General features: G+C 51.3%; 1 protein-coding gene across 1 annotated transcript in view; it reads right to left on the reverse strand.

Moving 5' to 3' along the window:
• Positions 1–6,157: 6,157 nt before the first annotated feature.
• Positions 6,158–27,558, reverse strand: part of TTC39C (tetratricopeptide repeat domain 39C) — a 66,909-nt gene continuing 45,508 nt past the window's right edge. The window contains exons 6-14 of the mRNA XM_068165466.1: positions 26,580–26,748; positions 23,544–23,637; positions 20,578–20,685; positions 18,298–18,407; positions 16,542–16,665; positions 11,844–11,941; positions 10,819–10,923; positions 9,360–9,398; positions 6,158–6,861 (exon numbers count right to left, since the gene is read on the reverse strand). Coding sequence (XP_068021567.1) covers positions 6,772–6,861; positions 9,360–9,398; positions 10,819–10,923; positions 11,844–11,941; positions 16,542–16,665; positions 18,298–18,407; positions 20,578–20,685; positions 23,544–23,637; positions 26,580–26,748 — 937 coding nt within the window. The 3' untranslated portion in view covers positions 6,158–6,771. The remainder of the gene's footprint in view (positions 6,862–9,359; positions 9,399–10,818; positions 10,924–11,843; positions 11,942–16,541; positions 16,666–18,297; positions 18,408–20,577; positions 20,686–23,543; positions 23,638–26,579; positions 26,749–27,558) is intronic.

Consider the following 27,558-nt stretch of genomic DNA (forward strand, 5'->3'; position numbering starts at 1 on the left):
ACAGCATCTGGGCAATTGTACTTCAGAATAAAGCAGAAGGGGAATATGAAACAAGCACTCAAAGGCAGAGAGAGAAGTGAAATTGCTGGCTTCAGAGTAAAATAAAAACATCTTCCAAAGGTGGAGGAAAGCACCAAATACAGGGGGGGGTGCCTCTGTAATGGAGAGCAAGGAAGCCTGAGGGCTTGGAAACATCTTACACCTTGTCCACTCTGGAGTAGGAGAGAACAAGGAAGCCTGATGGCTTGGAAACATCTTACACCTTGGAAACATCTTCCACCTTGTTCACTCTGGAGCTGGAGAGAACAAGGAACCCTTTGGGCTTGGAAACATCTTCCACCTTATCCACTCTGGATTTGGAGAGAACAAGGAAGCCTGATGGCTTGGAAACACATCTTACACCTTGGAAACATCTTACATATTGTCCACTATGGAGTTGGAGAGAACAAGGAAGCCTGATGGCTTGGAAACATCTTCCACCTTGTTCACTCTGGAGCTGGAGAGAACAAGGAAGCCTGATGGCTGGAAACACATCTTACACCTTGGAACAAGGAAGTCTAATGGCTTGGAAACACATCTTACACCTTGTTCACTCTGGAGCTGGAAAGAACAAGGAGGCCTGATGGCTTGGAAACATCTTACACCTTGTCCACTCTGTAGTTGGAGAGAACAAGGAAGTCTGATGGCTTGGAAACACATCTTAGACCTTGGAACAAGGAAGTCTGATGGCTTGGAAACACATCTTACACCTTATTCACTCTGGAGCTGGAGAGAGCAAGGAAGTCTGATGGCTTGGAAACATCTTCCACCTTGTTCACTCTGGAGCTAGAGAGAACAAGGAAGCCTGATGGCTTGGAAACACATCTTACACCTTGTCCACTCTGGAGTTAGAGAGAAAAAGGAAGCCTGATGGCTTGGAAACATCTTCCACCTTGTTCACTCTGGAGCTGGAGAGAACAAGGAAGCCTGATGGCTTGGAAACATCTTACACCTTATTCACTCTGGAGTTGGAGAGAACAAGGAAGCCTGATGGCTTGGAAACATCTTACACCTTATTCACTCTGGAGTTGGAGAGAACAAGGAAGCTTGATGGCTTGGAAACATCTTACACCTTGCTCGCTCTGGAGTTGGAGAGAACAAGGCAGTATGATGGCTTGGAAACACATCTTACACCTTGGAAACATCTTCCACCTTGTTCACTCTGGAGCTGGAGAGAACAAGGAAGCCTGATGGCTTGGAAACACATCTTACACCTTGGAACAAGGAAGTCTGATGGCTTGGAAACACATCTTACACCTTGTTCACTCTGGAGAGAACAAGGAAGCCTGATGGCTTGGAAACACATCTTACACCTTGTCCACTCTGGAGCTGGAGAGAGCAAGGAAGTCTGATGGCTTGGAAACACATCTTACACCTTGTCCACTCTGGAGCTGTTCTCAAGAGGACACACGTGAGTCACTCTCTAAACCAGCAGACTATCAATACACTGGAAGAACGAAGGGTGAGGTAACTGCTGACTGGAAAACCTGGTTACATAGCCACTTGAGATGCCAGAAGTTGTCCCAGCACTTGTTATCACCTTGCTCAGGGGGCCACCAACTCAAAGTAAAGACAAACTCGAGGAGCAGTAACTCATGGCCATGGTTCTTTTAATTTTCCTCAGAAATAGAAAAGTGCCAAGTCCTGTAAATCAACAACCATTTACAGTACACCACGAGAAATATGCCACCTGGTGACAGCTAAAAACTCTAAGGTCTGGGAAATGAGATTAAAAACTGCATCACCAGCAACAGAAAGAGAGAGACCTGACCCAGTAGAGCTAAGTCTGCAGACATTCACTAGCAAGATGCACATCCCATTATTGCTATTAGACCATGCCTCCGAGCTCCCAAGTAGAAAACCTCAGCAGCTGACACAAAATACAGTTGAATGTTCTCATCACAGGCACAATCTAACATTAAAAAGAAACCATTTTGACATTTACAAGGTAGGAGAGTCTCCTACAAGGAGAAGAAAACCCCCAGTTAACATGGAAACAGCTAGCAGTTCGGGGATGGTTTGCTAAATGCACAGAAGAGCTGCAGCTGGCACAGGGTGGAACTGTTAGATGAATGTGTGGTGTCCTTCCATCCCCACTGCTGGGCCTGCTGAGAACAGGCCCCTCAGGAAATTCACTCCAGCTCTGCTCCAGGTATGTGGAGCCCAGCACAAAAGGCATGCAGGTGCTGTGTGTCCTGAGCAGCCCAGGCTCAGGTTTGCTGTCAGCAGAGGGTTTGGTCAGTGTGCACCACTTCTAGCTACTCACACCCCACAGGGACTGTGCCTCTGCTTGAAAACCATGGAAAGTCAGCTAGGACAGAAGGATACTTCCAGGACATTAAACCCCATGTTTGAAATCATTAGTTGAACTCTAAGTAGTCACTACATATATACAATACACTTTCTAGCCAGTACTCACTTGGACTCACCAAATTAAGGTTGAACACTCAATTAGGACTCAGTATTACTGTCAAATATCCCCCCCCAGAGGGCCACCTGCAACACACCTAGAAAAATAAAACTGCTCTGTAGAGAGTCTCTCCTCCAGGGCCTGCACCAGAAGTGTTTCACTGCTCTAGGATTGCCTTTCATAGCAGGAAGTGTGTACCTCGAGAGAGAAGTTCAAGTGTCTCCACCACCGCGTTTGGCCTGCACCAAACAGGACACGACTCTCCTCCTCCACTTCAGCCTTGCTTTGGATGCAAGCTCAAAAGCAAATCCATGAAGGTTAGGGGAGGGCAAGCTCTACAACTTTGGCAACACATTCTACAAAAATCCCACGGGGAAAGGTGGGGGGAACCCAAAAGATTGAGCTAAGGAACTGTTTAAGGCAACCTGACCAAAAGTAAAGATAAGGCTTTGGGGTAACTATTTCCAAGGGCCTCCAGGCTGCTTCGCTGTGCAAAGCAACAGAACTCAACTCACCTTCTGCTCAGATTTCCATCCCTAAGCTTCATCAAAAAGTCCTTTGCTAAAATATGGAGTTAACTGAATACAAACCAGGAGGAGATGCTGACACACTGCAGACAAAAGCAGAGCAAACCAAGCTGCAGATGAGCACCCAGCCAGCCAAGGACGGAGGGAATTCCATGGGCATGCTAAAACGATTTGAGCTCTCTGTGGCCTTCCAACATCTTAGCACAACAGGGCTGGAATAGCACACAGACACTTGGGATATTCCAGGAGTGGCCTAACTACCTAAGGAGGTTTTCTGGGGTTTGGTCATCTTAAAATGAGCAAAACTGATGAAATAATTGAATGCAATCATTGCATGTAAGAACTGACTGTAATAGTAACATTCAATAATTGACTCCATGAATTGAATGTAATCAGTTTAATGAAGTTAATAATTGAATTTCATAATAAAGGTCAATGATAAAATTTCATCATCAGATCTCCCAGTTGGATGTAGTCAGAAAAATCTAACAGAGTGCAATCATTGAATGCAGTCATCATGGGATGGAGAAATGAAATTCAATAGCTGGATTCAGTAACTGAAGGTAACAATGAGAAAAGGTAAGAATGGGGAAAAAATAATGAAAAAACATTTAAATGAAAAAAGAAAAAGTTAAATGAAAAACTAAATGAAAAAAATTAAATGAAAAAGTTAAATGAAAAAAGAAAAAGTTAAATGAAAAACTAAATGAAAAAAGAAAAAGTTCAATGAAAAATTAAATGAAAAAAAGTTAAATGAAAAAAATAAATGAAAAAAGAAAAAGTGAAATGAAAAAATGAAATTTAAAAAGAAAAATAAATAAAAAAATAATTGAAATAAAAATTGAAATAAAAATTAAATTAATAAATTAAAATTAAATGGAAAGAAAGAAAGAAAAAATTAAATGAAAAGAAAAAATTAAATGGAAAGAAAGAAAAAATTAAATGGAAAGAGAAAAAAATTAAATTAAAAAAGAAAAAATTAAATGAAAAAAGAAATTAAATGAAAAAGAAAAAACATTAAATGAAGAAAGAAAAAAAAAGAAAAAAGAAAAAAAATGAAAAAAGAAAAAATGAAAAAAGAAAAAATAAAAAAATTAAATTAAAAAAGAAAAAATTTTAAAAAAAGAAAAAATTAAATTAAAAAAGAAAAAATTAAAGAAAAAATTAAATGAAAAAAATAAAAATTTAAATAAAAAAGAAAAATTAAATTAAAAAAGAAAAATTTAATAAAAAAAGAAAAATTAAATAAAAAAGAAAAATTTAAATAAAAAAAATTAAATAAAAAAATAAAAAATAAATAAAAAAAGAAAAAATAAATAAAAAAAGAAAAATTAAATAAAAAAGAAAAATTAAATAAAAAAAGAAAAATTAAATTTAAAAAATTAAATAAAAATTTAAATAAAAAAGAAACATTAAATAAAAATAAAATTTAAATAAAAAAATAAAAGAAAAAAAGAAAAAAATAAATGAAAAAAATTAAATTAAAAAAGAAAAAATTAAACAAGAAAAAAATGAAAAAAGAAAAAATTAAGAAAGAAAAATTAAATGAAAAAAAATGAAAAAAAAAAGAAGTGAAAAAATGAAATTAAAAAGAGAAAAAATTAAATGAAAAAGACAAAAAGAAAATAAATGAAAAAAAGAAAAAATTAAATGAAAAAAGAAAAAAAATTCAATGAAACAAATCAAATGGAATAAAGATCAAATGCAAATAAAAAGGAAATAAAAATTAAATGAAATCAAAATTGAATTTAAAACTTACTTATATTTACCAAAGCTTCCCCCCCCGCCCCCCTCAATAAACCCCACGAATGGATTCCCTAGAATTACTTCACAAGACAGAATCCCTTCTTGTTTTGAGGGGGGCTGGTGATCCTGTGCCAGGTAAGCCTGTGGTCACGTGTCTACAAGTTCAGGCAGTCAATAAAAGCAGAGAGCAGGGAGGGGGGAAAAAAGAAGTTAGTTTTTAGATGGAAGAAATGGAGGCAATGAAGCCACAGCATCTCTGCCACAGGCAGTGTCACCTCCTGCTTTCAGCACTCAGCTGAGGTTAACACATCCCTCCCCTCAGCACTGCCAGCCAGCATCTCCTCTCCACAGCAAGGCCTTCTCCAGGCAGGTTTGCTAAGAGCCCCACCCAGCCCCACCCCAGAGACTCTGCAGGCTCCCCAGGAGCAGTCAGGTCAGCCTAAGAGCAACACCACGCAGGTTCTTTCCAAAGTGAAGTGAGAGAGCCACCAAAAAGGACACCTGGGCTGTGCCCTGTCCTCACTTTGAGAGGCAAGGGTGAGCTCAAACCCATCCTACCTCACCACAGCAATCCCTCCCTCTCCAGCCAGGTCCCCAGAGCATGTCTGAGCCTCCTACACCAACTGCCTTGCTGAGGCTTTTGGACACCTGAGTTCCATCTCTGACCTCCTGCACAACAAACTTCTCTAAGTGCCCATGGGAGCCTCTCCCTGCAAATTCTTCTTCCCAAGGAGCTCTGCTGATTCCTGCAGTCAATTCAATCCCTTTGCTTGGGTTTTCTGAACACCTTTAAAGGTCACTGCTGGGGAGATTCAGCAGCTAGGATGAAAACTGTGTCAAACCCCTGTACCTGGCCTATATATTTTAACACAACCTTCAGAACATGAAGAGCAGGCATAAGAGCTGTGACTGCAGGTCAAACAAGCAGCTTTGGGCTGGAATGTTCCAGAAGCAGAGATCCTAAATAGTGACAAAGTAAAGAGCAGGGCTGGGAGATGAGGAGGGCCAGGAGGATGAGCAGAGGGCTGGAGCACCTCTCCTGTGAGGACAGACTGAAGGAGTTGGGGCTGTTCAGGCTGGAGAAGAGAAGGCTCCCAGCTGACCTCATTGTGGCCTTCCAGGATCTGAAGGGGGCTCCAGGAAGGCTGGGGAGGGACTGCTCAGGATCTCAGGCAGTGATAGGACTAGGGGGAATGGAATGAAGCTGGAGGTGGGGAGATTGAGGCTGGAGGGGAGGAGGAAGTTCTTCCCCATGAGAGTGGTGAAGCCCTGGAATGGGTTGTCCAGGGAGGTGGTTGAGGCCCTGTCCCTGGAGGTATTTAAGCCCAGGCTGGATGAGGCTCTGGGCAGGCTGATCTAGTGTGGGGTGTCCCTGCCCATGGCAGGGGGGTTGGAACTGGATGATCCTTGTGGTCCCTTCCAACCCTGACTGATGCTATGATTGAAAAATGGCAAGGGACACTCACACAGCATTCATCATGAAGTGGCTGACATAAGACACTGGAGTTCAGTAAGATCATCTTTTTGTGTGTGTGGCTGAACAGTTTTCCTGGGTGTTGGCTACTGCTTGAACTGAACACAAAAGGTGCTGTGACCATTCCCAACTTCACTGCCATCAGGCCATCACTTGTCTTGTGTGACTCTCATCAAAGCAGACATGCTCCCCCCCCTTAGCACACTGCAGATCGAGGTCTGGTTGAGAAGGGACAAATCCCACCTGCCAGTGCTCTTGAAGGACACCATGTGTGCTTATTTAGGCTCACCCAGGGAGTTCCAAGCAAGACAAAGAAAGAAAAACCTGAAGAGTTAAAAACCCAAGGTCACTTCCCCTCCTTTCCTGCCTGATTGAGTTCTAGGGAAAGCTGTCAGGTTTGACCAAGCCACACCAGCTCTGACCATACTAGCAAAGTGTCTCTGGCACAAGTGGTTTTTCAGAAGAAAAGCTGCAAGTCTTCCCAACAGCTCTTTGTTTCTTTTTTTTCTCCTTCTGCTTCATCTTAAAGTGCAGCAACTGTGGGAGAGAGGGTGAGACCGTGGCTGTCCTGCGTGTCACTGCGGAACCACCTCCCTCAGAGAGGCTAAGGCTGCGTGGATGCGGACGTGCAATCGGTTCTCAAAGTCATAGCCACTGAATTCCTCCTGGGGGGGAAAGAAAGGCAAGCAAGTGTTAGGAACAGGAGGGGAACGGGATGGCCAACGGGATGGCCAGTGGGATGGCCAGAGGACTCCAACAGGATGGCATTCAACAAGTCCAAGTGCCAGGGGCTGCACTTTGGCCACAGCAACCCCAGGCAGAGCTACAGGCTGGGGGCAGAGTGGCTGAGAGCACCCAAACAGAGAGGGACCTGGGGGTGCTGATTGACAGCCACCTAAACATGAGCCAGCAGTGTGCCCAGGGGGCCAAGAAGGCCAAGGGCATCCTGGCCTGCATCAGGAAGAGTGTGGCCAGCAGGAGCAGGGAAGTCCTTGTGCCCTGTGCTCAGCACTGCTGAGGCCACACCTTGAGTCCTGTGTCCAGTTCTGGGCTCCTCAGGTCAAGAAGGACATTGAGAGACTTGAATGTGTCCAGAGAAGGGCAAGAAAGCTGGGGAGGGGTCTGGAGCACAGCCCTGTGAGGAGAGGCTGAGGGAGCTGGGGTTGCTTAGCCTGGAGAAGAGGAGGCTCAGGGGAGACCTTCTTGCTCTCTCCAACTCCCTGAAGGGAGGTTGTGGCCAGGTGGGGGTTGGTCTCTTCTCCCAGGCAAGCAGCACCAGAACAAGAGGACACAGTCTCAAGCTGTGCCAGGGGAGGTTTAGGGTCGAGGTGAGGAGAAAGTTCTTCACTGAGAGAGTAATTCGTCATTGGGATGTGCTGCCCAGGGAGGTGGTGGAGTCCCCATCCCTGGAGGTGTTCAAGAGGGGATTGGATGTGGCACTTGGTGCCATGGTCTAGTCATGAGGTCTGTGGTGCCAGGTTGGACTTGATGATCTTTGAGGTCTCTTCCAACCTTGGTGATACTGTGAGACTGAGAAGATTTTGCACTGTGAGGGTGACAAAACACCACAACAGGCTGCCCAGAGAGCTTGTGGAGTCTCCCCTGTGTGACCTACCCTGGGTGACACTGCTCTGGCACAGGGGTGGACTCCATGATCTTTTGAGGTCCCTTCCAACCCTTACCATTCTATCACAGTATTTCCAAGGTTGGAAGAGACCTCATGACTAAACCATGGCTCCAAGTGCCACATCCAATCCCCTCTTGAACACCTCCAGGGATGGGGACTCCACCACCTCCCTGGGCAGCACATCCCAATGGCCAACAACTCTCTCAGTGAAGAACTTTCTCCTCACCTCGAGCCAGACTCTGTGTGTCTGTGTTCTGTGATTAGCCTCATTGGGATGAAGAGAGCTTTCCCACTCACACTCCAACAGCCACGTCACAAGGGAAGAGCTGAGCTGCAGGTGCAGCTGCAGGCGAGTTGCAGCTGCCTGCTGCAACATCCCCACACTACCCAAAGCCACACAATTACTGCAGAAAGTTCACCCCAGTGAAGAGAGCAGAAAGCTCCTGCTCCCAACATGCTGCTGGGCCCCCAAGATGCTTGCAACAGCACCAAGGAAATTCTGACAGTCCAAAAGCCCTAAAGTACCCAACGTGGCTGTGCTGGTGTGAGCTAGAGCAGAGCTCACTGCTGGCCCTTCCCAGCTCAGCCTCTGCTCAGGGCCAGCACTTTCTGCAGCTCAGGGCAGGTTTGCACAGCCAGGGGCTGCTGCCAGCAGGGAGAACATGCTGGGGAGAGTGAGCACCAAGGGCTGGGCTGCAGACCAAGGGCACTGCCACAGCTGCAGGGAGTCAGAGGTGGCAGCTGTGGGGAGGAGCAGACAGGGCAGGTGACCCTAAACTGACCACCAAGGGATTGCAGCCCATGGATGTCTTGTTCCTTACAAAGCTGAGGGATCCCCAGGGCCAGGCCTCTTCTTCAGTGGCTGCTGCCTGAGCAGGACTGTGTCCATGTTGCCTTTATCCCCAGCCTGTGTGATGCTGAATGCAGTTCCAGAATCCAGCTCCTGCTTGGTTCTCATCTGCTGTGGAGCACAGTCTGGGACTCCTGCCACAGCATTAGAGGTGATGGCAACTAATTGCCATCAGCAGCTGTGTTCCACACTGGTTTGTATCTCTCTCTCTTTGTATCCATTTCATTTCATCAATATTATTTGCATTGAAGCTGGCTCAGTTTCTCTCCCACCCCATCAGTCCCTCTCCCTTATTCCCTTTGGGAAGGCAGAGGGGCTCAGAGTGAGCCCCTGGCCCTCATTAAGTGGCTGGTCCAGCCCTGGACCAAGGCAGGAACCAGTTGGAACAGACAAGGAGTGAAGAGTCCTCAACCTTCCTGTAGCCAAAACTCAGTTGGAAAAAAACTTGGCCACATTCTCCCACACCAGGAGAGGCCTCTGCTGAGGGCTCTGTGCTGTGACTGCCCCAGCAACACCTAACTGCATGACATCAATCTGTGTCTCATGCATTAATGGACAGCTACATGAGAGTGCTGGAGATCAAGGGACACCAACACTTAGCATGCACTCCCCCTGCCCCCCCACTGCACTGAACACAAGCTCTGAAGTGCACTCATGTCAGAACCAGCAGCTTGGAAATGTCTTACCTTGGCTTGGAGCAGTAAGGTTTTGCCTCTTGGCACAGTCTACAAGAAAGCAAAACCTTGGGTCAGAAATAGGTTGCAAATGTTGCAGAGCACACATTCAGGGCAGGCCAGAACAGCATCTCTGCCTTAAAGCAAGCCCAGGCCCTGAGCAGACAAAAACCCTCTCATTAGGACACTGGAAATAGTAATGAGGCAGCCCAGAAATGCAGACCTGCATTTTTGTATCCTTCTCCAGGCAAGCAGAAATGACAGCTTTAAGTGAAGGCTGCTGCTGAGCTGAAACAATACCCAGGGAAATAACTGTGGCCACAGAAAGGCCACTGGCAGGTAGCAGAGGTGGTTTTGTTTCTTCATAGTTTAAGTCATTCACTACAACAGTTCCTTGCTTTTCATGCTGAGGGAGCTGGGGGTGTTGAGTGTGGAGAAGAGGAGGCTGAGGGAGACCTCATTGCTCTCTGCAGCTCCCTGAGAGGAGGCTGCAGGGAGGTGGGGGTTGGGCTCTGCTCCCTACTTTCAGGTGATAGGAGGAGAGGAAATGGCCTGGAGTTGTGCCAGGGGAGGGATGGAGATGAGGAAAAATGTCTTGGCTGCAAGTGTGGTCAGGGCTTGGCAGAGGCTGCCCAGGGAGGTGGTGGAGTCCCCATCCCTGGAGGTGTTCCAGAGAGCTGTGGCCATGGCACCTGGGGACATGGTTTGATGGCCATGGTGGTGTCAGGACTTGATGATCTTGGATGATTCTTTACACAGTAAGTTAATGCAAATAGAGCATCCTAAGATGCTAATTCTTTACTATGAGGGTGGTGGAACACTAAAACCCCTTGCCAGGGAGGTGATGGAGCCCCCAGCCCTGGAGACACTCAAAGTTTGATGGGGCTCTGAGCAACCTGATATAGCTGGGGATGTCACTGCTCACTGCAGGGGGGTGAACTGGGTGACCTTATCCTGGGCTGCATAAAAGGGACTAGGGGATTCTGCTCCTCTGCTCTGCTCAGCCCCCACCTGCAGCACTGCCTCCAGCTCTGGGGCCCCCAGCACAAGAAAGACCTGGAGCTGCTGGAGAGGCTCCAGAGGAGGCCATGAAGATGATCAGTGGGCTGCAGAACCTCCCCTGTGGGGACAGGCTGGGAGAGTTGGGGCTGTTCAGCCTGGAGAAGAGAAGGCTCTGGGGGAGACCTTAGAGCAGCCTTCCAGTACCTGAAGGGTCTCCAGAAGAGCTGGGGAGGGACTTGTGGCAAGGGCTGGGAGTGCCAGGATGAGGGACAGTGGATTGAGGGGGATTGACCAGGTTACCCAGCTAGTGAATGTGGGGACGGCTGGGGATGCAGTCTGCCTGGACTTCAGCAAAGCCTTTGATACTGTCTGGGGTTGGGTTGCTGGTGGGACTGGATGATCTCAGAGGGCTTTTCCAACCCCACCAATTCTGTGAGTTTATGAGTTTACAAGCAGGCTCTGCCCTTACCTCTGGGTTGTCCAAGAGGAGACAGCCCAGCTCATAGCAAGCGTAGGGCTGGACGTAGAGGTTGTTCTGCCGGCACAGCTCGTCCTTAGCAGCTCGCTGGAAGTACTGCAGTGGAGGAAAGGAAAAGGAGAAGAGATTGCCCCAACAGATCAGGACTGCCTGCTTGGTCCTTCAAGAAATCCCACAAGGGCTTTCCAGCTTTAAGCACTAGAAGCTAGCTCAAAGCTGAAATGAGAGCACAGCAGAAATCTCCAGCGGCAGAAATTCTTGCAGCAAGGACCCAGACATTTCTGCCAACCCTGCTGGACCACAGCTAAACTGTTTGCTGGCATTTATACACACTGACATCTTCAAGAGCCTTCCAACCTCCCACTGAAAAGGCATTTAATCTAACAAGACACCTTAACACCAGATCCCAACCCTTCCCCAGCTGTGTGTGACCCTTCCCTGGACACACTCCAGCACTTCGGTGTCCTTCTGGCAGTGAGGGGCCCAAAACTCAACTCAGGATTCACCAGTGCCCAGCACAGGGACAATCACAGCCCAGGTCCTGCTGGACACACCCTTGCTGCTCCAGGCCAGGCTGCTGGTGGCCTTCTTGCCCACCTGGGCACACACTGGGCTCATGTTCAGCCAGCTGTGGACCAGCACCCTCCAGGTCCTTTTCTGTTGGGCAGTTTCCAGCCACTCTGCCCCAAGCCTGGAGGGTTCATGAGGTGGCTGTGACTCAAGTGCAGCACCCAGCACTTGGCTTTGTTAAAGCTCATACAACTGACTGATGCCTGGCCAGATTTCTCTGCAGAGCCTCCCACCCTGCAGGAGATCAGCACTCCCCTTTGATTAGAGACAGGCTAAACCAGAAGCTTTGCAAAGAACCTGACATACCCTGCTGGAACTCTCAGAACAGAACCATCCCCAGCACTGGAACCTCAAGGCTTGCTTAACTCTCACTCAGCAATACTGACTGCTCAACAGAACAGCTCAGGAGACAGCATTAGTGATTGAACCATCAATTAACAACTTACCTGAACAGCATCTTCAGAGTTCCCCAAGCATTTGTGTATGGCACCAAGGAGCAAATTCCTCAACCCAACAGCAGATGAATCATCAACATCCTGGCAAGCTGAATGAGAAAGACTCCAGTGAACAAAGCAGATGGACTGAAAACCTTCCTTAGGCACCCACTGTGTGACCTTTAGTCTGGTGAGCAAATTTAGAATCACAGAATCAGGCAGGTTGGAACAGACCTCAGAGATCATCAACTCCAACCTATTACCCAATACCTAACACCTCCTGACAACTAAACCATGGCACCAAGTGCCACATCCAATCCCCTCTGGAACACCTCCAGGGATGGGGACTCCACCACCTCCCTGGGCAGCACATCCCAATGGCCAATCTCTCTTGCTGGGAAGAATTACTCCTCACCTCCAGCCTAAACCTCCCCTGGCACAGCTTAAGACCAACCCCCTCCTGGCTACAACCTCCCTTCAGGGAGTTGGAGAGAGCAAGAAGGTCTCCCCTGAGCCTCCTCTTCTCCAGGCTAAGCAACCCCAGCTCCCTCAGCCTCTCCTCACAGGGCTCTGCTCCAGACCCCTCCCCAGCTTTCTTGCCCTTCTCTGGACAACTTCAAGTCTCTCAACATCTTTCCTAACCTGAGGAGCCCAGAACTGGACACAGGACTCAAGGTGTGGCTTCAGCAGTGCTGAGCACAGGGCACAAGGACTTCCCTGCTCCTGCTGGCCACACTCTTCCTGATGCAGGCCAGGATGCCATTGGTCCTCCTGGCCACCTGGGCACACTGTTGGCTCATGTTCAGCTGCTGTCACCCAGTACCCCCAGGTCCCTCTCTGCCTGGCTGCTCTCAGCCACTCTGCCCCCAGCCTGTAGCACTGCATGGGGTTGCTGTGGCCAAAGTGCAGCCCCTGGCACTTGGACTTGTTGAATGCCATCCTGTTGGACTCTGCCCATCTGGGCAGCCTGGCAAGGTCCCTCTGCAGAGCCTTTCTGCCCTCTAACAGATCAACTCCTGCCCCAGCTTGGTGTCAGCTGCAAATTTACTGCTGATGGACTCAATGCCCTCATCCAGATCATCAATGAAGATGTTAAAGAGCACAGGGCCCAGCACTGATCCCTGGGGCACACCACTGGTGCCTGGCTGCCAGCTGGCTGTGGCACCATTCACCACCACTCTCTGGGCTCAGCCTCCAGTCAGTTCCTAACCCAGTTCAGAGTGCTGCTGTCCCAGCCAGGGGCTGAGAGCTTGGCCAGGAAAAGGAGACAATATATAGAGAGAGACACACATATATATATTACTATCCATGTAGAGAGACATCATTTGGCTCCTTTGAAGTCCAGCCCATTTTGCATGAACCTGGTCATCAAACAACCTGTCACTGCTGAGAAACTCCTGACAGCCACGAAGAGGCTGAGGTCTAAGGCACTTGGTGTGTTCTTCTCACCAGAGGAGAAGGACCCATCTCTCCACTGGTCTTTGAAGTACTCACTAAAAGGTCAAGTTAAAAAATAATCACCTCCTGCAAGTGCCATGGGAAACTGGTTTCTGCTGTGTGTTGAAAGCAAAACACACAGGCCAAGTTACAAGGAGCACAGGGCAAGCAGCTCCTAGAATCATAGCATCATAGTATCAGTCAGGGTTGGAAGGGACCACAAGGATCATCCAGCTCCAACCCCCCTGCCATGGGCAGGGACACCCCACACTAGATCAGCCTGCCCACAGCCTCATCCAGCCTGGGCTTAAACACCTCCAGGGACAGGGCCCCAACCACCTCCCTGGACAACCCATTCCAGGGCTTCACCACTCTCATGGGGAAGAACTTCCTCCTCCCCTCCAGCCTCAATCTCCCCACCTCCAGCTTCATTCCATTCCCCCTAGTCCTAGCACTGCCTGAGATCCTGAGCAGTCCCTCCCCAGCCTTCCTGTAGGCCCCCTTCAGATCCTGGAAGGCCACAATGAGGTCACCTGGGAGCCTTCTCTTCTCCAGCCTGAACAGCCCCAACTCCTTCAGTCTGTCCTCATAGGAGAGGTGCTCCAGCCCTCTGATCATCCTCCTGGCCCTGCTCTGGACACCCTCCGGCACCTCCAGATCCCTCTTGCCATAGGGGCTCCAGAACTGGAGGCAGGACTCCAGGTGGGGTCTCCCCAGAGCTGAGCAGAGGGGGAGAATCACCTCCCTTGCCCTGCTGGCCACACTTCTCCTGCTGCAGCCCAGGCTCTGGTTGGCTTTCTGGGCTGCAAGTGCACACTGAGAGCTCCTGCTGAGCTTCTCCTCCCCCAGCACCCCCAAGGCTCTCTCCTCAGGGCTGCTTTCCAGCCAGTCCCTGCCCAGCCTGCATTTGTGCCTGGGGTTGCCTCCACTCAGCTGCAGGACCCTGCCCTTGCTCTTGTTGAATCTCCTGAGGTTGGCTTGTGCCCAGCTCTGCAGCCTGTCCAGCTCCCTCTGGATGGATCCCTTCCCTCCAGCTGTCTGCTGCACCCCACAGCTTGGTGTCAGCAGCAAACCTGCTGAGGGTGCACTCAGTGCCACTGTCCATGGCACCCACAGGGATGTTGAACAAGCCTGGTGCCAGGACTGATCCCTGAGGGACTCTGCTTGTCCCTGGCCTCCACTGGGACATGGAGCCATGGACAGCCACTCTGTGGGTGCAGCCATCAAGCCAGTTCTGTATCCATCTAGTGGTCACCCATCACACCCATGTGTCACCAGCCTGGAGACCAGGATGTGGTGGGCCAGTGTGGAAGGCTTTGCTCAGCTCCAGGTCAATGACATCAGCTGCTCTCCCCTCATCCTAGGGTGGGTTTGGTTGGGAAAGCTCTCCAAGGCCATCGAGTCCAACCCTCAACCTAACACCACCATGGGCATTAAACCATGTCCCAAAGTGCCAGGGCCAGACATTTCTTGGACACCTTCAGGGATGACAAAGCTCATTTGTTCTGAACTGAAGGGACAGACACAACCACCTGTCCTGGAGTAAAAAGCCCAGATCAGGGTATTTTGGCACCACCACTCCCAGTGCTGATGAGGGAATAAAGATTGTTTGCCTGGCCTGAGCTTGACCACAAGCCAGGGACAGGCTGTGCCTCAGCTGAGCACTGCTCTGTTTCCTGCTGCATGTAAACCATCTCTAGATGAATCAGGCTCCACTCTGATCAAGCCTATTAGCAGCAGCTCTGTCAAATCAAGGCTGGTTCCATGAGGAGCCTTTTGCACTTGTCTGCTCCACTGTCTCCAGCAAGGCCAGGGGGCAGGGAGACCTGCAGGGCTTGCAATCCCTTCAAGAGAAGCTGAACTGCAGTGCCTGGAGCTCCTTCAGCTTTACATTCTGCCTCATCTCACAAACCCTGCCAAATCTTAACTGGCTCTGCATCACACTGGGAACCCACAACCCAAATAAGCCACCTATGAAGAACTGAAGAGCTGGCTGCATGGAGTGTTTGGCCATTACACACCACAGGGCTGTCAACTCAGCAGGGACACCAAGGAATTCCTGCTTCTTAAGTCCGTTTCTAGCCCTGAAGAGAAGCCTGGGAACTTGCCCCAGCAAGTTACAACCCAATGGTTCAAGAGAGAGGAAGCAAAAATAATGAAGCAGCAGCCCTATGATCAAGTCATGAGGCTGGAGAGCTGGGCCCAAGCCAGCCCCAGGAAGCTCAAAAAGGCCAAGGCTCAGCACCTGGGGCAGGGCAATCCCAAGCACAAATCCAGGCTGGGAGAGGAACGGCTCAAGAGCAGTCTGGAGGACTTGGAGGTGTCAAATGATAACATGAGCTACAAACAGCTGCTGGCCACCCAGGAGCCAACCATGCCCTGGGTGGAATAGGAATAGGAATAGGAATAGGAATAGGAATAGGAATAGGAATAGGAATAGGAATAGGAATAGGAATAGGAATAGGAATAGGAATAGGAATAGGAATAGGAATAGGAATAGGAATAGGAATAGGAATAGACCAGACCAGAAGAGACCTTCAAGATCATCGAGTCCAACCTATCATCCAACACCACCTAATCAACTAACCCATGGCACCAAGCACCCCATCAAGTCTCCTCCTGAACACCTCCAGTGATGGGGACTCCACCACCTCCCCAGGCAGCACATTCCAAAGGGCAATCACTCTCTCTGTGTAGAACTTCCTCCTAACCTCCAGCCTAAACACATAAACAGCAGTGTGAGCAGTGGGATGAAGGAGAAGGCTGCAGGGAGACCTTAGAGCAGCCCTCCAGTACCTGAAGGGGCTCCAGGGGAGATGGGGAGTGACTTCTGAGAAGGGCTGGGAGTGCTAGGATGAGGGGCAGTGGATTGAAGCTAGAAGAGGGAAGATTGAGACTGGAGATGAGGAAGAAATTCCTTCCAGTGAGGGTGGTGAGACTCTGGCACAGGTTGCCCAGGGAGGCTGTGGCTGCCTCCTGTCTGGAGGTGTTCCAGGCCAGGCTGGATGAGGCCTTGAGCAAGCTGTGCTGGTGGGAGGTGTCCCTGCCCATGGCAGGGGGTTGGAACTGGATGATCATTAAAGGTCCTTTCCAACCCAGCCCATTGCAGGTTGCACAGTTATCCTTTTGTCACCCAAAGTGTCTCAGCAGCAGACACACACAGAGCTTCGCATTTGCACGCTGCTCCAATCAGCTGCTCCACACAACAGAAGGCAATTATGCAGCTCATTAAAGAAAACACCACAACAGATCAGTGAAGGAAGCATTTTGTACCTTGGCTCATGTGCTGCAAGTTGGAGAGGGAGCAGTTGGGGAGAGCTTTCCACAAGTACAGCACTTCAATGGATGCCAGCACACAGAGCTCCTTCGTCGGCGTTTGCTTTCTGAACCGCTCTGCCTGCAAAGGAGGAAGAGGGAAGGGAGGATCAGCAGAGGCCTGCAGCACCTTTCCCACAGGGACAGCCTGAGGGAGTTGGGGTTGTTCAGTCTGCAGAAGAGAAGGCTCCCAGGAGACCTCATTGTGGCCTTCCAGGGTCTGCAGGGGGCTACAGGAAAGCTGGGGAGGGACTTTTGAGGGTGTCAGGGAGTGACAGGACTGGGGGGGATGGAGCAAAACTAGAAATGGGGAGATTGAGATTGGATGTGAGGAAGAAGTTGTTCCCCATGAGGGTGGTGAGAGCCTGGCACAGGTTGCCCAGGGAGGTGGTGGAAGCCTCCTGCCTGGAGGTGTTTGCAGCCAGGCTGGATGTGGCTGTGAGCAACCTGCTGTGGTGTGAGGTGTCCCTGCCCATGGCAGGGGGTTGGGGCTGGCTGAGCCTTGAGGTCCCTTCCAGCCCTGACAGCTCTGTGATTCCATGATTTGTCCTTTCATAGGCACACACTCTTCACTGCCAACACATCACAAACTGTCTCATGGAAGTATCCAACAAGTGGCTAAAGTTGGTGGTAACCTAAAGACTTTAAGACTAAGCAGCAATATCTTTGAGTTCACTGAGCTCATTCACTGCTCAGAATCAAAGCTTCCCTGCATGCAGACTGATTTGGTTCATTGCGTTGCACAGCCTCAACTGTCCACTGACTGGATGATGAAACAGTAACATAGAAGCATGGAATGGCTCAGTTTGGAAGGGACCTTAGAGAGCACCTGGTCCAAGCCCCCTCTCATGGGCAGGGACATCTCTTAGCCAGACTCATCTGCTCAAGGCCTCATCCAACCTGCCCTTGAAAGTGGCTGCCCCAGGGAAGAGGCAGCCACAGCCTCCCTGGGCAGCCTGTGCCAGAGTCTCACCACCCTCATACTGAAGAGCTGCTTCCTCAGCTCCAGTCTAACCCTGCTCTGCCTCAGCTCCAAACCATTCCCCCTTGGCCTGTCTCTAGACACCCTCAGGAAAAGTCCCTCTGCAGCCCTCCTTCAGCTATTGGCAGGCAGCATTAAGGTCCCTCTGGAATCTTCTGCAGGCTGAACACCCCCAGCTCCCTCAGCCTGTGCTCACAGCAGAGCTGCTCCAGCCCTTGGATCATCTTTGTGGCCTCCTCTGCACTCACTCCAACAGCTCTGTGCCCTTCTCCTGCTGGGGACAGCAGACCTGGACAGAGTACTCGAGGTGAGTACAGAGCATCTGCAAAGAACATCTGCAAAACCCTCAGCTGGGAGAGATTTCTCTGACAGCTCCCAAAAGAACTAAGGCTCTGACAAAGAAGAGAAGATAAAGAGGGGGGAGGAAGGCAATGCTAGGAGGACAATTACCAAGGCAGCTGCAGAACCCTGCTGTTTTCCTCTTTAATGATCACTTTAGCTGTAACCTGAGCAGCTAATTCACATTGCCTTTGCTAGGGGCCTAAACATCCAGGGCAGGATTGGGGTGGGTTTTCCCCCCCCCCCCCATCTGAAGCCTTCCCACTAATTCTACAGGAGCAACAGAGCAGAAACCAGAGCCAGGCTTCAGCAATAAGCCCTGCTGGAGGACCCAACCATGTTCCCAGGGGGCAACTGCTGTCCTGAAACGCGGCAGCCCGCGCCACACCAAACCTTTTTCACTGAGAACTGCTCAATCTGGTTGTTTTTCCTCTTGAAGAGCTTCTGCACCTCCTTGAAGACATTCTGAGCACCACTGACATCCCCAGTGGCTCCCTGACACACTGGAAGAGCACAGAAAGTAAGAGGTGTTAACAGCCCTGGGAGATGAAGCAGGAACAACCAAGGTGAGAGATGGCAAGGCTGCAGCAAACCACAGCCCACACTCGCTGCCAGAAAGGGCCTAGCCTGAGGAGGTGACCATGAGAGAGGCCAAAGAGTGGTGGTCAGTGGTGCCAGGTCCAGCTGGAGAGCTGTGACCAGTGGAGACCCCCAGGGATCAGTGCTGGGACCAGTGCTGTTCAACATCTTCATCAATGCCATTGATGAGGGCACAGACAGAGTCTGCTCAGCAGCTTTGCTGGTGACACCAAACTGGGAGGCTTGGCTGAGACACCTGAAGGCTCTGCAGCCACCCAGTGAGACTTGGAGAGACTGAGAGCTGGGCACAGAGGAACCAAATGAGGTCCAACAAGGACAAGTGCAGAGTCCTGCAGCTGGGGAGGAAGAATAACCTGCAGCAGCACAGCAGGGAGGTGATCAGCACTGGGGAGAGGGACCTGGGAGTGCTGGTGGCTAACAAGTTCTGCATGGGACAGCAATGTGCCCTGGGGGCCAAGAAGGCCAATGGGGTCCTGGGCTGCAGCAGAGGAGTGTGGCCAGCAGAGCCAGGGAGGTTCTCCTCCCCCTCTGCTCTGCCCTGGGGAGACCTCACCTGGAATATTGCATCCAGCTCTGGGCTCCCCAGCTCAGGAGGGACAGGGATCTGCTGGAGAGAGTCCAAGGGAGGCTGCAAGGATGCTGAAGGGACTGGAGACTGCCTGGGGAGGAGAGGCTGAGAGCCCTGGGGCTGTTTAGTCTGGAGAGGAGAAGACTGAGAGGGGATCTCATCAATGTCTATCAATAGCTGAGGGCTGGGGGTCAGGAGGGAGGGGACAGGGACAGGCTCTGCTCAGTTGCTCCCTGGGATAGGACAAGAGGCAGTGGATATAAACTCCAGCACAGGAGGTTCCACCTCAACATGAGGAGGAACTTCTTGACTGTGAGGGTCCCAGAGCCCTGGAGCAGGCTGCCCAGAGAGGTTGTGGAGTCTCCTTCTCTGGAGCCTTTCCAGCCCTGTCTGGATGTGTTCCTGTGTGACCTGTGCTGGATTCTATGGCCCTGCTCTGGCAGGAGGGATTGGACTTGACCTCTTTGGGTCCCTTCCAACCCCTGACATCCTGTGACCACGCAGACTCCAGCTCTCCCAGGTGCCCAGTGTGGCCATTAACAAGTCAGTGATTCTCTCTCACAGAATCACAGAATGGGAGGGCTTAGAGGGAATCTCTGGAGATCTCTGAGTGCAACACCCCCTGCCAGAGCAGCATCACCCCACCCAGGGCAGGTCACACAGGAACACATCCAGCTGGGACCTAAAAGTCTCCAGAGCAGGAGACTCCACAACCTCTCTGGGCAGCCTGCTCCAGGGCTCTGGGACCCTCACAGTAAAGAAGTTCCTCCTCATGTTGAAGTAGAACTTCCCAGTTGCAGTTTGTGTCCATTGCTTCCTATCCTATCACAGGACACCACTGAAAAGAGCCTGCTCTTTGTGCTGTGAGAGGACAAGGAGCAAGCCCCTTCTTGACACCCACTCCTCAGCTATTAATAACCATTAAGATCTCCTCTCAGTCTGCTCCTCTCCAGACTAACCAGCCCCAGGGCTCCCAGCCTGTCCTCATCACACAGATGTTCCAATCCCTTCAGCATCCTCACAGCCTCCCTTGGACTCTCTCCACTAGTTCCTTGTCCCTCTTGCACTGGGGAGCCTGGAACTGAGACAATAGCCCAGATGTGGTCCCACCAGGGCAGTGTAGAGGGGCAGGAGAACCTCCCTTGACCTGCTGGCCATGCTCTTCTCCATGCCCCTCAGGATGCCACTCATACCCACTGCAGGACCTGAACCACCTAACCCCTCAGCACTGCCACACCCCTGCAGCACAGTCACAGGACCTGTCAGGACACTGGCAATCAGAATTGCATCTGCAGCTGGAAGGAGAGAGGTGTGGGGAGAGAGAAAGTCCTCAGGCACATGCAAGGGTGCATGGCATAAACAAACCCCACCATGGACGCCAAGCCTGGCATCAAGCTGCAGAGGCAGCAGGCAGGGGGAAGGCACTGCATGCATTAGCAAGTTTCCCACCACAAACCAGTGCCAAAACCTTATCACATCCCTGGCTGGTCACTGAAGGCACTCACCTGCTGTCAAATAAGCATAGTAGCACTGGGACCACCTGGATTCATTTTTCAGCCTCTCAAAGGATTCAAATGCATCTTTGAAATTCATCTCTATCATGCTGCACCAACCTGAAAGGAAGTCAGAGAAAGCACAGGACTTCAGCTGTGGGGTCACCATCCCTGGAACACCCAGGCTGCTGTAGGAGAGCTGGGGAGGGACCTTTTGCAAGGGCTGAGAGTGACAGGATAAAGGCTTTGAGCTGGAAGAGGGGAGACTGAGACTGGAGAGGAGGAAGAAATTCTTTGCAGTGAGGGTGGGGAGGCACTGGCACAGGTTGCCCAGGGAGGCTGTGGCTGCCTCCTGCCTGGAGGTGCTCAAGGCCAGGCTGGTGCTGGACCAACCTGGGCTGGTGGATCAGGCAGAGGGGGGTTGGAACTAGATGATCTTTAAGGTCCCTTCCAACCCAAAGCATTGTATGATATTATGTTAAGTGGAGCCAGTTCAGGTTGTAGCAATGACTCAGAAAGTGAGAACCAAGCCAAATCTTTGTCAGGTGTGTCAAGCCTGGTTTAGATTTACAGCAAAATCACTGAATGTTAGGGGCTGGAAGGGGCTTCCAGAGACCACTGAGTCCAACACCCCTGCCAAAGCAGGGTCACCTAGGGCAGGCCACACAGGAACACATCCAGGCAGGTTCTGAGTCTCCAGAGAAGGAGACTCCACCACCTCTCTGGGCAGCCTGCTCCAGGGCTTGGTCACCCTCACAGCAAAGAGGTTTCTCCCCATGTTGAGGTCACCCAGTACCCCCAGGAGAATGACCTCCCTGCTCCTGCTGGCCACACTCTTCCTGATGCAGGCCAGGATGCCCTTGGCCCTCTTGGCTGCCTGGGCACACTGGAGGCTCATGCTCAGCCTACCATCGACCAGCACCCCCAAATCCCTCTGCCTGGCTGCTCTCAGCCACTCTGCCCCCAGCCTGTAGCACTGCCTGGGGTTGTTGTGGCCAAAGTGCAGCACCTGGCACTTGGACTTGTTGAATGCCATCCTGTTGGCACCTGCCCATCTGTCCAGAGCATGCAATGCAGGCCCTGCAAGCTGTGAAGCTTCATAGGATCAATTGGGTTTTGGCACAGAAGCAGCAGCTCCACAGAGGAATCAGATGAATTAATTGCCCATTTTACATGATGTTCTGTAGGTGAACAGTCTGCCCTTGACTTCAGAGTCTGCTCTGGTCTTGCAGGGCCACCTTGTGTCTGCAGAAAACTTCAAAATCATGGGAAATGATTGAACTCTATTTGCCCACAGAAGAAGCCAGGAATGATTCATAGAATCACAGAGTTGTTAGGGACCCCAAGGCTCAGCCTGTCCCAACCCCCCTGCCATGGGCAGGGACACCTCACACTACAGCAGGTTGCTCACAGCCACATCCAGCCTGGCTGCAAACACTTCCAGGCAGGAGGCTTCCACCACCTCCCTGGGCAACCTGTGCCAGGCTCTCACCACCCTCATGGGCAACAACTTCTTTCTCACAGCCAATCTCAATCTCCCCACTTCTACTTTTGCTCCATCCCCCCCAGTCCTATCCCTCCCTGACACCCTCAAAAGTCCCTCCCCAGCTGTCTTGCAGCTCCCTGCAGATCCTGGAAGGCCACAATGAGGTCTCCAGGGAGCCTTCTCCTCTCCAGCCTGCACAGCCCCAACTCTCTCAGGCTGTCTCCAGAGCAGAGCAGCTCCAGCCCTCTGCTCCTCCTCCTGGCCCTTCTCTGGACACCTTCCAGCACCTCCAGATCCTTCCTGGCACAGAGGCTCCAGAGCTGGCCCCAGAGCTGCAGCTGTGGTCTCAGCAGAGTGGAGCAGAGGGGCAGAATCCCCTCCCTGGCCCTGCTGGCCACACTTCTCTTGCTGCAGCCCAGGCTCTGCTTGGCTCTCTGGGCTGCAAGTGCTCCCTGCTGGCTCCTGTTGAGCTTCTGCTCCCCCAGTACCCCTAAGGCCTTTTCTCCAGGGCTGCTCTCAAGCCAGTCCCTGTCCAGCCTGTATCAGTGCCTGGGATTGCCCTGCCCCAGCTGCAGGACCTTGCCCTTGGTCTTGTTGAACCTCCTGAGGTTGTCCTGGGCCCAGCTCTGCAGCCTGTCCTGGTCCCTCTGGATGGATCCTTCCCTCCAGCTGTCTGCTGCACCACACAGCTTGGTGTCAGCAGCAAACCTGCTGAGGGTGCACTCAGTGCCACTGTCCATGGCACCCACAGAGATGTTAACCAAGCCTGGTGCCAGGGCTGATCCCTGAGGGAGTCTGCTTGTCCCTGGCCTCCACTTGGCCATAGGCCATTGAGAGCCACCCTTTGGGTGCAGCCTTTATGATTCCCATAACCCATCCAAGACAGATCCAGGATTCTAAAATCTGTCTTACAACCCTAATGAAAATAACCCAGCCAGTGCTGTTACATACCTTCACAGAGTCACTGAATGGGCTGGGTTGGAAGGGACCTTCAAGATCATCCAGATCCAACCTAAATGATCTTTAAGGTCCTTTCCAAGCCAAACCAGTCTGGGATTCTATGATAATCAGGCCAAAATGGCAACATTAGGTTGTGCTAACTCAGGACCTAACCCAGTGCCAGGACTAAAATCCCACTACCATCTGACCAGCAACCTGACACCAAGTGCAGTCTGCCTGGATCAAAGAATGCTTTGGGTCAATGCACTTCACAGAATCACACAATGGGTTGGGTTGGAAGTGACCTCAAAGCTCATCCAGCTCCAACCCCCTGCCATGGGCAGGGACACCTCCCACCAGCACAGCTTGCTCAAGGCCTCATCCAGCCTGGCCTGGAACACCTCCAGGCAGGAGCATCCACAGCCTCCCTTTGCCAACACCTGTGCCAGTGTCTCCCCACCTGCACTCTGAAGAATTGCCTCCTAATTCCAATCTAAACTTCCCCTCTTCCAGCTTCAATGAGCTCCCTGGAGCACAAGCACACCCCACTTACCTATTTCATACAAGCAGACATGTTGAATCTCCCTTTGGTCTGTTGCAAGTTCCAAAGCAGTATGAAATGAGGTCAAGGCACTGTTGATTTGACACTAATGAGAGTGAAAAAAGAAGACAAGGGAGGGGGGAAAAAACAAATCAGGTGTCTGAGATATAGGATTTGATTCTGACAAAGGCAACATTGAGGTGGCTGTTAATAGGGATTGACAAGTAACTGCATGGGTAAAACATGTCATTGCTGCCTCTGGTTTGATTAGATGGAAGAGGCACCCACAATCCCAGCGTGGTGAGGGCTGAGAGGGACCTCTGGAGATCATCCAGCCCAAGCCCACTGCTGAAGCAGGGGCAGCCAGAGCATGTCATCCAGGGTCACAGTGTCTGTGAGGGGTTGGATTCTCTTCCACCACATCCCTGGGCAGCCTGCCTCAGGGCTCAGCACCCTCACACCAAAGAATTGTCTCCTCATGCTCAGGTGGAATCTCCTGGGTTCCACTTTGTGCCCATTGCCCCTTGCTCTGTAACCACTGAAAAGAGTCTGGCCCCATCTTCTGTCCCCCCACCCTCACTCCAAAGAATTTCCTCCTACTCTCCAGTCTCAATCTCCCTTCTTCCAGCTTCAACCCATTGGCACTCCCAGCCCTTGTCACAAGTCCCTCCCCAGCTCTCCTGGAGCCCCTTCAGGTTCTGGAAGGCTGCTCTAAGGTCTGCCCAGAACCTTCTCTTCTCCAGGCTGAACAGTCCCAAACTCTCTCAGCCTGTCCCCACAGGGGAGGTTCTGCAGCCTCTGATCCTCTTTGTGGCCTCCTCAGGACCCTCTCCAGCAGCTCCAGGTCCTTCTTGTGCTGGGGGCCCCAGAGCTGGAGGCAGTGCTGCAGGTGGGGGCTGAGCAGAGCAGAGCAGAGGGGCAGAATCCCCTCCCTGTGCTGCTGCTCTCCCTGCTCTGGCTGCAGCTCAGCACTCAGCTGGCTCTGGGCTGCCAGGGACCATTGCCAGAGCAGTGTAATTGCTCTAGAAATCTTCTGGTCAGACCTAAGAGCTGAGCAGTCCAAAGCCCTCATCACCACCTTGTCTTACCACAGATTCTGAAGTCAGCCAAAACCCAGGAGGCTGCTGGAGTGTTTGAGCAGTGCTCTGCAACACCTTTTCAGTGAATGCATTTCTACTTGGGCCAGAGCTCCACTGCAGCAACAGAAAACATCCTGGCCTGACCTCTCAACAGCAAAAGCAGTGGTTTGAGGAACAATGTTGCAGAGGATTAGCTGTACATGACCAAGCAACACAGGAGATGAAAAGGGGAAGAGAAATGCTGTGCTGTCAGCAGAGAACACTTGGATTTTAGCTGTGCTAGCAAAACTGAAAGAGCTATTGATGGCACAAGGAAATCATGAGTGACCCAAGGCACTTCCTTGTGCACAGAGCCACACATGCATTGATTAGCTGACAGATAATTCTCAAGTGCCACTGATCAGCTCAAAGAGCAGGTCTGGTAGGGGAACTTTGAACTAGGAAATGGTATCATAGTATCAGTCAGGGTTGGAAGGGACCACAAGGATCATCCAGTTCCAACCCCCCTGCCATGGGCAGGGATACCCCACACTAGATCAGCCTGGCCAGAGCCTCATCCAGCCTGGCCTTAAACACCCCCAGGGACAGGGCCTCAACCACCTCCCTGGACAACCCATTCCAGGGCTTCACCACTCTCATGGGGAAGAACTTCCTCCTCCCCTCCAGCCTCAATCTCCCCACCTCCAGCTTCATTCCATTCCCCCTAGTCCTAGCACTGCCTGAGATCCTGAGCAGTCCCTCCCCAGCCTTCCTGGAGCCCCCTTCAGATCCTGGAAGGCCACAATGAGGTCACCTGGGAGCCTTCTCTTCTCCAGACTGAACAGCCCCAACTCCTTCAGTCTGTCCTCACAGGAGAGGTGCTCCAGCCCTCTGCTCATCCTCCTGGCCCTGCTCTGGACACGTTCCAGCACCTCCACATCCCTCTTGCCATAGGGGCTCCAGAACTGGAGGCAGGACTCCAGGTGGGGTCTCCCCAGAGCTGAGCAGAGGGGGAGAATCACCTCCCTTGCCCTGCTGGCCACACTTCTCCTGCTGCAGCCCAGGCTCTGCTTGGCTTTCTGGGCTGCAAGTGCACACTGGGAGCTCCTGGTGAGCTTCTCCTCCCCCAGCACCCCCAAGGCTCTCTCCTCAGGGCTGCTTTCCAGCCAGTCCCTGCCCAGCCTGCATTTGTGCCTGGGATTGCCTCCACCCAGCTGCAGGACCCTGCCCTTGGTCTTGTTGAACCTCCTGAGGTTGGCTTGTGCCCAGCTCTGCAGCCTGTCCAGGTCCCTCTGGATGGATCCCTTCCCTCCAGCTGTCTGCTGCACCACACAGCTTGGTGTCAGCAGCAAACCTGCTGAGGGTGCACTCAGTGCCACTGTCCACGGCACCCACAAGGATGTTGAACAAGCCTGGTGCCAGGACTGATTCCTGAGGGACTCTGCTTGTCCCTGGCCTCCCCTGGGCCATGAAGCCATGGACAGCCACTCTGTGGGTGCAGCCATCAAGCCAGTTCTGTATCCATCCAGTGGTCACCCATCACAGCCATGTGTCACCAGCCTGGAGGCCAGGATGTGGTGCGGGAAAGAGTTCATCCTCCCTTCCTTCTTATCTTTCTACAGGACAAGGGGCAATGGGCACAAACTTCAAGACAGGAAGGTCCATCTAAACATGAGGAGGAACTTCTTCAACTTAAGGGTGACAGAGCCTGGGAGCAGGCTGCCCAGAGAGGTGGTGGAGTCTCCTGCTCTGGAGACATTCCCACCCTACCTGGACACGCTCCTGTGTGACCTTCTCTGGGTGATCCTGCTTTGGCAGGGGGTTTGAGCTCCAGAGGTCCCTTCCCATCCCTGCACCACACACTGCTTCTGTGCATCTCTTTAAGTCACAAGGTGCTGAATCTTGCACAGCTCCTTCACAGCAGAAAAACCACAGGACAGCAAAAGGGTGGGGAGGAGAAATGAGGGCAAAGGAAGCAGTCAGGCAGTACCTCTAATCGCTGTATCCTCCCCTTGAAGAACATGAACAGAGAAGAATTGGGGTAAGCAGACTCTTTTTTGGCAAGGATTTCCTTTGCCTCTTTCAATCCTGCCTTGTTATCACTGCCATCGAGGGCAAAAAAGGGACGAACAACTGTGTGGTACCACAAGAGAGCTAATCTACAAGAAACAGAAGAGCAAAGAAGGATTACAGCTCATGAACAGCAGTCTGAGGGCAACGTTCTGCACGGGGAGATTCGATAACCATTCTGAGAGACAAAGAGAGACACTCAGCTTTTGTTCTACACCCTGCCTTAGAAGCACACACACTGCTATTGCCATGCAGGAATGTAGCTCCTAAGCTGCACCTGAATGCAGGATTCGATGTGTGCTGCCCAAAGGTCAGGTAACAGTGGTGCTCTACAGCATCAAAGCAGTTGAGCTTTACAGAGTCAAAGCCGTTGAGCTTTACAGCATCAAAGCAGTTGAGCTTTACAGCTCTGCATCTTCCAACTGCAAAACTCAACACCCAAAATGCTGGCAGTTAGATGTTCACTGTAAGGGGACGGGGGGGGGGGAACCCCAAAGGAAGGGAAAAAAATCAACAACAAAACTAAACACAGGAGCAGAGACTCTCCATAATCAAAATGGAACGTGTCCTGTGGTCAGCAGGGCCATCCACACCACCTCCAGCACTCCTGGAAACAAGAGCAGAGCAGGAGGGTTGTCTGGATCACCTGAAGAAGGGGAAGCACTCTTAAGGAACAGAATTTGGCTTCCCCAGAAAGGGGAAAGAGCAAACTGAGAGGCACATTTAATGTTGAGCTTTAACCAGTCAGAAATCCAACTCTGCTCCCTCAAGCAGAAGTGACTGGGGCTCTGCTGAGAGCATTGCAGAAGTGACACCTGAGGATGCTTTCAGGAGGTCTAGTAACACAAAGGCATTGGAAGTGACACCTGATGGTGTTTTCAGGAGGTCCAGTAATACAC

This window comes from Melanerpes formicivorus, unplaced genomic scaffold (genome assembly GCF_026170545.1).
Source record: "Melanerpes formicivorus ecotype bairdi unplaced genomic scaffold, bMelFor1.0.p_v2 SCAF_89, whole genome shotgun sequence".
Classification (NCBI taxonomy): Eukaryota; Metazoa; Chordata; class Aves; order Piciformes; family Picidae; genus Melanerpes; species Melanerpes formicivorus.